General features: G+C 40.2%; 1 protein-coding gene across 3 annotated transcripts in view; it reads right to left on the bottom strand.

The window, feature by feature from the left end:
• Positions 1-233: 233 nt before the first annotated feature.
• LOC137950094 (abhydrolase domain-containing protein C22H12.03) overlaps positions 234-11,017 on the bottom strand; it is a 46,346-nt gene continuing 35,562 nt past the window's right edge. For all 3 annotated transcript variants that reach the window (XM_068796468.1, XM_068796470.1, XM_068796471.1), the window contains one exon: positions 234-530. In XM_068796468.1, the coding sequence (XP_068652569.1) occupies positions 462-530 (69 nt within the window). In that variant the 3' untranslated portion in view covers positions 234-461. The remainder of the gene's footprint in view (positions 531-11,017) is intronic.

The following is an 11,017-nucleotide window of genomic DNA, read 5'->3' as shown; positions in this document are numbered from 1 at the left end:
CTTTTTTGTTATCGACAAAAAATAGCTCCAGTCCAAAGTTCTCCATAGTTGGATCAATAGAACCTGAAGCATTCCGAGAAAATTTTTAAAGAAATACAGAAACAAAAATCCGACGGTAATCTACAAGACATATCAGCAATAGATGATATGCTAGTATTCTATACACATTGATATGCGCTCCCAGTGGCAGATCCCATTTTGATTCATATAGGTAGAGCAGAATTTCTCCAAGAGAACCAATTTCGCCATAGATAAGACAAATGATAGATGTACAACGTATTTTAAAAAAAGAGATGATAAAAAAATTGTTACAAAAACAGAAAGGTGGACCAACCCTGGTGTAAAAAATGAAGTAGAGTGGATAAGTACAAACAATTGTGCTATGCCTAAAGTTTTTAGCAGATGCAACAGAAACTGACGCAACAGCCTGAGGATTTCTTGGTCAGACATGCATCACATCTTTAGGGTTTGAAACCCTGAAAGGAAGAGGAAAGAATTCTGAAGAGACCATCTGGGTTGTCCGCATGCACCTGCAGAAGTAAAGAGTTTATGCACCAGCTGCTTTGTCATGGATGTGTAACAAATTGAAAGTGAAATATTATTCTCGCTAAGTGAACTATCTGACACTAGACTCAGAATCCAGAACCAACTCAGCCACCTAAAAACCTGAATCAGGTAGTGTGTGTGTCGGTACGGGGAGGAAGGCGGAAGTCGACCCAGCAGAGTCAACTCTGTCAGGAAAGTGTTGAAAAACACAGAAAAAAGCTAAGAAAGATTAGCAAATTTAAGGCAATCATCCCCATGAGTCTGCTTAAAAATAATATTTCACTAAGCTTCTTCATAAATAAACAACGATAACTTTCAGAATTCAAGTTTTCTTTTTTCCTGAAAACGAGGATGAGAAGAGCTCAAATTTTCTGTTATATGTTAGTAGAGTTGCCCAAGTTCGAGAATTCCCAACAAGAAGCAAGGTACATCAGTTTTTGCTACCAGATAGTGCGTTTTAATGATTAGAAGTAGGTGATAGCATTGATTGATACATGTCAGAGCTGTTGTCCAGGTCCATCCTAAAGTGACTCGATGAAATTAAGAGACCTCTTCACAAGTAACATGCATAGGATTTTTTTTTATCCAGGATCCATCTTAAAGTGACTATCTGAAACTACTATTTTAACATTCCCTCTCAGGTGTAGGCCGTCCTTATGGTCTCCTATACATAGATAATCACAAGTGAAAGCCCAAGTACAAGAACCTGCTCTGATATTACATCCAGGTTAAGCCTAAGTCCATCCAAAATGACTAAACGAAGTTAGAGGACCCTTTTCCAATAGGATTCTTTTAACCCTGGATCCATGTAAGATTGTTCTAAACAATACACTTCAGAAATCCTTCTAGCAATAAAGTATGTCAAAGGCTCGCAAGACCCAGGTATATGTAACAAATTCCAGTGAATGCATAAAACTGCACACCAGCTAAAAGCAGCTTTCGTTGACCTTCTTTAAAATTATAACATTGGGTATCATCAACTATCCAAGCCTTATCCCAATTCTGTTCAATTTGATGTAAGATAGGCAAAAACATAGCCTTCGATACTGGACAACCATGTGTACGACTCATAAGTCTCAGCCACAGGATCATTTTTCCATCAACTTTTAAGCAAGAAGGCTAAGAAATTACTTAATAGCTTATACACCAACTCTTCCAGCTTTGCTTTTGTTAAAGTTGTGCGTGTTAAGGGTATTTTGGTCGTTATACATAGGGATGGCTTCAAACCGAGCCAGCTCGCGAGCGGCTCGAGTTTGACTCGGTGCCGGCTTGATTCGATTCGGTATCTCTCGAGCTCAAGCCGAGCTCAAGATCCGGAATCAACTCGTTTATATTAACAAGCCAAGCTCACGAATCCAAGCTCGCAAGCCGGCTCGTTAATTTAACGAGCGGCGGGATTCGGGGGGATTTGAGATTTCGGGAGTCTCGGGACCGAGAAGAGAGTCGCGTCGCGGGACTCGCTTCCATTCCGTCTCTGCCATATCAAAAACGCAAAGGCGAGCTCCTTCCACCATGATCGCCGCGTATTCTGCTCATGCGGTTCTCTTTTCCATCTCCCTCTTCCTCTTCTCTTTCGGCTCCTGCCCCTCGATCCTCCGGCATGAGTCTGACTCTGCGGCTATTCAGTTAACGTCCGACGGGAACATTGACAATCTCTACGCTCAGCACCGTCCGGCTTCGTGCCCCATCAATTGTTTTCGCCCTGATCCCGTTTGTGGGGAAGATGGGGTGACCTACTGGTGCGGCTGCACTGATGCTATGTGTGCTGGCATGCGTGTAGCAAAGATGGGCTTCTACGAGGTTGGAAATGGTGGTAGTGCGCCTGTCTCAGGTCAGGCACTCTTACTGGTCCATATCGTCTGGCTCATTCTGTTGGGGATTTCCGTCTTTTTTTTTTTATAAAGATATATTTATATATAAACAAGAAAATTACAAAGGAAGAGGGAGCAGCTCCACTAAATGAAAGATAAAAAAAACTGGATTTAATTTTGTTTCTATCAATTCATCATCCTCAGTAAATGCAGAATCTTGAGAAAAGTTAAAATGAAACAATAGCCCACTTCAAACTATAGATGCACATTTTTATTACCGGAATCTTTAAATCATGGAAATATAACTTAATGAGCAGTTGTATGATTTGTTGAATCACTTTGGAGAGTATGTTTTGGTCAAGTGATTGTTTAGAAAATTCTGGATCTGTGGGGATTTGGTTTTTTATGGCCATTATGACAACTAGGTGCTATTTGGATTCTATTGTCTAAATAGTATTACTATGTTACATCCAGATTTCGCCTTTGAGATTTTATTATGTGTTTAGCTGGAGAAAAATCTTGTGATCATTATGAAAGTAAAGTGTAATAATTGAAAAATAAGAAGACTTCTTACTTACCTTTATTTGGTTTCATTACAACTCTATTGGTAGGTTACATCTTCTTTATCTTGTGGCTTGAGGACCAGCATGCAATGAAAGACTAGAATAAAAAAAAAGGAGCTAGAAAGATAAGTCTTTCATTGCATGCTGGTAGGTTACATCTTCTTTATCTTGTGGCTTTCTAGCTCCGTTTTTTTTTTTTTTTTTTTTTTGAATGTTGAGCTCTGTACTCTGTTGAGACTGAGAAAGCCCCCCATGTGGTCATTGAACCACAAGAATCTCAGGCTCAAAATGGATGAAATTTATTTAGCGAAGAATGTATGTTATTATTATGCTCTTGTGACTATATGGGAGTACTTCTAGTGGAGGAAACCAATTTAGTGTAAAAATACCAAGAAAGGAAAAAGAAGAATACAATGAAAGAGATGAGTATGGATGTGTTTGGAGGTACAGGAGTTCCAATACACTATTGGCTTAATTATTAATGGAGAATCAATTTCTGAGCATTTTGGTCATTGAGCTACATGAACTCTGCTAAGGACTCCTGATTCACCAACAGTCAGATATTTCGCCTTGATTTCAAGAAGACATAGTAATGAAGATAAGGTCCTTTTGGTCGAGCAAAAAGAGGTAACAACAAGAGGAAGATTAGTGGCACTTTTCTTTAGGGGTGGCTTCGAACCGATTTATTTATTTTAGGGGTGACAATAACTAATTTTATTTTTTTGTTTTTGTCATAGTTGGAGATTTTGCTCATGCAGGGACGTATATTACTTTCTAGCATGAAGATAAACAACTATAGCTTGTAAATTTATAATGGATTTATAGTTTTTATTTGAGTGATTGTAAATTGATAGCGATATTTCATTTAATTTTGTTGTGTTTGATTATTGTATAGAGTTTATTCATAATGTTATGCAGTGTATGGAGTGTTTAGACTATTTTATGGAGTATATAAACAATTTCATGAAGTGTTTATGGAATGTATAGAAAATTTTATGGAGTGTTTATGGAGTGTTTATGGATAATTTTATGCAGGTATTATGTATGTAGATTATGCCCAATTTTAAGTAGAGGTCATGCCGAATTTTATACAGGTATTATATACATAGATTATGCCCAATTTTAAGTAGAGGTCATGCACAATCTTATACAAGTATTATATACATAGGTTATGCCCAATTTTATGTAGAGGTCATACCCAATTTTATGTAAAATGTATGCATAATTTTATATACAATTTATTTGATATATATTTTTTGAAAAGTTTTAAATGTATGTTGAAGCTCGAGCTCGAGTTCGAAATATTTAAATCAAGCTCAGCTTGAACATAGGCAGGCTCGGGCTCTGCTCGGCTCGGCTCGATGCCACCCCTAGTTATACATACATGTGTTTTCCCTCTAAGACTAGGAGAGTGTTTGTCTAGTTATGGTGAATGTTAGGTTCAATTCAAGTTTATATACTTTATATTCTAGGAGATACAAGTAGTTGAATATAAAGGGGTATTTCTGGCATTATACATTTTTTTCACTTATGTGATCCATTTATTAAAAAGAGAGGTCAATTTTTGACCTACAATTTTAACCTTGTAGAGAGTGTTGTAGACTGCTGCACTTCTGAATCCTCTTCTTTCTCTTTACTTTCTCTTTCTTCTCCATTCCATCTATTTCTCTTATTTTAACATTGTATTGGAGCAAAAGATCCATCTAAAGTGATATTTTAGTTGATCTTCTTCTCCTTCTCAGTCTACACTATCTCCAGGAAGGGTGTTTCTCTAATTCTCTATTGATTGGTGTTAAGGTTTTGATTGTTTTTACCTGTTTTATATCATAACCCTAGGGTTGATGATTTGTACTGCTTATGGAGCAGTTACCTATGTTTTTGTGCGTCAAACTGTTCTTGTGCCTGCACAAACTCCCAGACCAGTACCTGGATCAGGGGTATCTCCTGATTTGCATAGAAATGTGTTCAGAGGTGATTTCATGCTATTATAATCTATATTGTGGCTTGTTGTAGGCATTGAAGAATTGCCCTAATTTTCGCCAGCCTATGTGGGGTCTACATCATCCATGTAGGACAGTTGGTGTATTTTTATGCTCATTATTGGAGTTGTGTTGGTGGATTGCAGTTTTGTCTCAGATTGTTGCGGTGTTTTCAGCGGTAATTATGTCTGATTTGGGAGAAGTGACTTCGGCCAAAGATGTTGTGCACTTGGAAGAAAATGATGCAATTATTATTACTGCCAAGAAGTTGAGTGGTTCGAACTACTTGAGTTGGGCCAGATCTATTAAATCTACTTAAAAGGGCTAAAAGAAAAGCAAAGGTTTTTAGGGATGATCCTCCACAGCGACTTACAGATGATTGGGAAGTTGAAGACAGTCAAGTTATGACATGGCCACTCGATAGTATAGAGATAAGGTTTAAAAGACAAGTCATGAATTGTGAGACTTCAAAGCAAATTTGGACGATTCTTGAGCCATTATATGCTCAAGAAAGCAACCTATCGAGAGTATATCAGATGATTCATGATACACTACTTTGGTGAGCTACAATGAATTTTACAAGACATTGAGATTTACTACAAATGAAACAGATCCTCAAAAAACAAGGGCGTGAATTATATGTAGCTAAGTTCCTAAATGGTTAAGGCTGGAAGGATGATGTAACTTGGGCCCAGATTCTCGCCTCAATTAATGTGCCATCTCTCATAAAGGTGTTTAATCAAGTTAATCAGGCTGAAATGGTTGAAAGTCTTGACAAGAGGCAACGAAAATAAAGAACTAGAGGTAGTTGCCCTTATTATTGAGCCAGATCAGCAACACTCAGAGACTGCCAATAGACGTGGCCGAGGTGGCCGGGGTCGAGGTAGAGATCATTCTGGTCTTGGAGAAAATAGTAGTGAGAGGTGTGCTCATTGTGGAAGTACCAACCATAACTCCAGTAAGTATTAGGATATGTATGGTAAGCCTGCTTGGGCAAACTCAAGTGTTACAGAAGGTGGGTCTTATTTGTATATTGGTACAATTGACATTCTTCCTGGTGCACCTAATGAGGTTCAGCAGTTGGCTCAGCTGACTGCTTCCACCCCATCCATGAACCAGATTGTCTCCACTACCACAGTCACTATGGCCAATTCAAGTATGTTTGCATTTCATGCAACTCCAATTTCTGTGGGTCATTTATTTTGCTGCATCTTCGCACATGTCAAGTACATCCATCGTGTTTTCTTCTCTTAACCAATCATCTCAATTTGAAAATGTTATGTTAGTAGATGGTTCTCTTTCTCCTATTTATGGTGTTGGGACAACCCAACCTACGTCCTATTTATCTATAGATTTTATTTTAGTTGTTCCTAAGTTTCCGATTAACTCGTTGTCTATAAGTCAACCTACAAAAACCTTACAATGTTATATGTAACTTTCTTTCCTACTCATTGTGTTTTTTAAAAACTTTAGATGAGGAGGACAATTGGTTCAGGATGTAAAAGTGGAAGCCTCCAATACCTAGAAGGTTGCATCCATCAATCACCCTCAGCACTTCAGACAATAGAATCTCCCTTCCAGTGGCACTTGAGGCTAGGAAATCCATCTATAGAGAATCTCCAACAATTGTTCTAAGAGTTACTCTCGTCATTTCAGTATGATTCGTGTCAACTTTGGAAAAACCATAGAACGTCTTTTCCTTCTTGTCCGCAACTTAGCCATAGTTTATTTGAGATTGTTCACTCAGATGTATGGGTCCATATCGAGTTCCCAGCCTTTTTAGTTATCAATATTTTGCCTCTTTTAGGCATCCCAAAGCACTACCGTCAAAATTCAACTTAATGCAATCTTGGGGGGAGGCTCCCACTCAGCCATGATCGGAGTCCTCTGGGGGCCCGCCATGTGAGCCAGAAAACACCAATTCCATCAAAGGGAGATACCAGCCTGAGGATCAAATTCCTTCCTGGTGTGGAGCCAGCTGGAAACCATACCCACAGCGCAAGAGACCGTGCTATCCAAATTGCTGAACTTGGAGTTGAATCTTCGATTATTTCTCTCAAGGCAAAGACACCAAGGGATGTGAGCAAGGAAAGTAGAGAGTAGAATCTTGCCAATTTTGGGGAGGCAAGTCCCAAGAACCATCTATAAAGTGCCAAATAGATCCTGATGGAGACCCACCTGAATGCTGATTTTCTGGATCAAAGCCATCCAAACTCTGCACGAGAAACCACAATGCAGAAGAATATGTTCTACTGACTCTTCACAAATGCCACATAGGGGGCAGGTAGCATCCGGTGTGGTGAAGCCTCTCCTATGGAGATTGTCCGTCGTAATGATTTGCTCTCTGATGGCTGTCCAAATAAAGAATTTAACTTTGTTAGGCGCTGAAAGTCTCTAGGCGAGGTGCTCTTTGTGCTCTGACTGACTAAGGATAGCTTCCCTGATGTGGGAATAGGCTGAAGCCACTATGAATGTTCCACTGATACTATGCTTCCAAATTAGCTTATCTGACACTCTCACCCGGAGAATGGTACACTGAGACTGGAAAGAAGCGAGCAGAAGGCAACAGCTTCATCATCATTCAAGCGCCGGCTGAAGAGAAGACTCCAAGAAAGATTACTCGAAGATTCAGCTACCGAGCATGAAAGGTCCATACCAATCCTGTACAGTCCTGGGTATACCTCGGAGAGGGGGCGGGGATTGCACCACTCGTTGGTCCAGAATAAAAGAGTCCTCCCGTTTCCTGGGTAGAATGAGGTCACGGCCTTGAAGGCTGGGAGCAACTTATAAACAGATTTTCAAATCGGGGATAGACAACAAGGAACGCCTCCCTCTCTCCACCAGTGCCCTGGAATCTGAAGACAGTGGCACACCATATTTCTCCACAAATTTCTATGGTTGGCATTGAGGATCCAAATCCACTTAAGCAGGAGGGCATTATTCATAACCTTTGTAGGTCGAATGCCCAGCCCACCTCTATCCTCAGGCATACAAATTTCCTTCCAACTGACCAAATGATATCTAAAATAGGAAGTGATGGCGAATAGCATTTATCTTTGAGCATACAATGGTTGGACACTTAATAAAAGATAGGAGATAATTTGGTAGTCCAACCAAACAAGACTTTAGCAGAGTGAGTCTACCCGTTGTGGATAGGAGCTTGCCCCGCCAAGTTGCAAGACGCTTCTCAAATTTCTCAATAAGAGGGGACCAAAGCCCAGTCGTGGGGCGAGAATCATAGAGGGGGAGACCCAAATATGTAGCAAGCGTATTCTCCAGAGAACATCCCAGGAAATCAGCCATATCTCAGAGCTCTGCTTCATCTATATAATATCCCAATAGAGTGGTTTTCCTCCAATTCATATTCTGACCCGAAGCCAACTCGAATAGACCAAGAACAGCTCTCAACTTCTTGATCTGATCCATGGTGCCCACGCCGAAGCAAATAGTGTCATCCGCAAACTGAAGAATCAGTATGTCAAAAGCCACAATATACGTTGTAGGGAGAAGCCACCCCAAACCCTTGGCCGAATAAATCAAAGAGGAGAGATATACCACCACCACATTAAAAAGCAAAGGGGGCAGGGGGTCCCCCTGACAAATGCCTTGAGTGCCTTTAAAAAAACACACACTATACCATTCAGAAACACCGAGTAGCTAGCCGAGGAGATGCAACTTTGAATCGAGAATCTCCACTTAACACCAAAATCCATTCTTTCCAAAAGAACATCAAGAAGCTTCCGATTGGCTCTAACGAATGCCTTCTCAAAATCTAGCTTGAGAACAAATCTAGGGAGCTTCAAGGTTTTGAAGTGGTGCAGAAGCTCATGACAAGCCATGGCAAAATCCAGGATGTTCCTCCCTTTAATGAAAGCACTCTACCCTTAGTGAATAGCAATCGGAAGAACCACTCTGAGACGATTAGCAAGAAGACACGCAACGATTTTATAGATGCTAGTGGTGAGACTGATAGGCTGGAATTCCGAAGGAAGCTCTACCCCGACTTTTTTGGGAATAAGGGCGATGCATGAAGCCCCAACACTCTTCAAAGCAATGCCCCTATGGTAGAACGAGTAGACCATTCGAGCCATGTCTTCACCGATGAGGGGCCAGCAGTGCAGGTAGAATTCGCCCCCCTTCAAACCCCCCACGACAACCTTACCGTGAATGTTGATCTACGTACCAACTCAGCGTAGGGCGTTGATTAGGCTCCAAAACTTAACAATCTCCCACTTGGAGACTAATCCATCATCAATATCTCCACTACAACGGTAGTAGGTTCTCAATCCTCAGAGAGAAGTCCAACTGAAGTTTCACACAACTTTAGTTTCTCAATCATAACAGTCTTTGTCAACATATCAGTCGGATTATGACTTCCTTGAATCTTCTCAAGTGCTAATACTCCATCTTCAAGAGCCGATCTAAAGAAGTGATAACGCACCTGTAAGTGATTTGTTCTGGCATGACAAACAGGGTTCTTTGCTAAATGAATAGCACTCTGATTGTCACAAAACAACACATTTTTCCCATGTTCGATACCTAATTCTTCCAAGAAAGACTGCAACCATACCATCTCTTTGTTGGTTTCGGTCACAGCAACATATTCTGCCTCAGTAGTGGAAAGAGCAACTATCATATGCAACTTAGAGACCCAACTAACTGTTGCATCACCCAATGTGTATACATATCCAGTGGTACTCTTCCTGTAATCCCAAGTCTGACTTTCTGAAACATAAGGTTGAGTCTGCAATGCCTCTCAAATACCTGAGAATCCACTTCACTGCTTCCCAATGTTGTTTACCCTGATTACTCATATATCTGCTCACAACTCCCACTGCATGAGCTATGTCTGGTCTAGTGCACACCATGGCATACATGAGACTGCCAATAGCAGAAGGTGATTGTTCCTTAGATAGCCTAAAGTGCCTAGCCAAATGAGTACTCACTGGTTTTGCATCATTCATGTTGAATCTGCTCAGCACCTTATTCACATATTCTTCTTGTGACAGTTTCAAGACATCAATGTCCCTAGTAATCCTCATCCCAAGGATTTGTTTTGCAGCACCCAAATCCTTCATTGCAAACTTCTTGGACAACTCCCTTTTCAACTTATCTATTTCCAGTTTGCAAGTACCTGCTATCAACATATCATCAACATATAGCAGTAGAATGATGTAGGAGTCATCAAGCTTCTTCACATAATAGCAATGATCCACCTGGAACCTCAAAAAATCATTACTACTCATAAAGGTGTCAAATTTCTTTTACCATTGTCTTGGAGCTTGTTTAAGACATACAAGCTCTTTTGAAGTTTGCACACCATTTTCCACTTTCCTTGTGCTTTGAAACCATGTGGTTGCATCATGTAAATTTCTTCTTCCACATTGCCATGAAGAAAAGTTGTCTTCATTTGCCACTAGTCCAAGCACTATTCTAATAGTAGTCAATTTTACTACTGGAGAGAAAATCTCAGTGTAGTCAATGTCTTCTTTTTCTTGAAAGCCCTTTACAACCAGTCTTGCCTTGTACAACTTGCTGCCATAATTTTCGTCTTTTATTTGGTACACCCATTTATTCTGCAAGGCCTTCTTCTCTTTTGGTAACTCGGTCAACTGCCATGTCTGATTGGATAACGGTGAATCCATCTCATCCCACATGGCCAACTCCCACTTGATTGATTCATCAACTTGCACGGCTCCCTCATAGATCTTTGGTTCACCTTTATCAGTCATCAGAATATAATTCAGTGCAAGGGAGTACCTCTGTGGTGGTCTGCTAGTTCTGATAGTTCTCCCGAGTTCAGTCACAGGAATGTTCTGATTTACTTCTAGGGGTATGTTTTCCTGGTCTTCCTGAGCAATATTCTCCATCTCAATAACTGGAAGATCACTCAACTGAATCACTTCAGACTTCTCGGCTTCATCACTTGTGCTCTCAGACTCTGTTCTCGACCTCTTTCATCCCAGAAGCGATAACCAAATACGGTACCACCATAGCCAATATAGAAATATATCTTAAATTTAGCTTCAAGTTTACTTCTAATAGCAGAATCAATGTGAATATAAGAAACACAACCAAAAACTTTCAAGAAAGAAAGGTTTACCTCTTTGCCGCTCCA

The sequence above is a fragment of the Aristolochia californica genome, unplaced genomic scaffold (genome assembly GCF_029961685.1).
Source record: "Aristolochia californica isolate CCGP_79_NKW_82.1479 unplaced genomic scaffold, dmAriCali1.0.hap1 SCAF_14, whole genome shotgun sequence".
Taxonomy (NCBI): Eukaryota; Viridiplantae; Streptophyta; class Magnoliopsida; order Piperales; family Aristolochiaceae; genus Aristolochia; species Aristolochia californica.
This window is presented reverse-complemented; position numbering and strand designations above follow the sequence as displayed.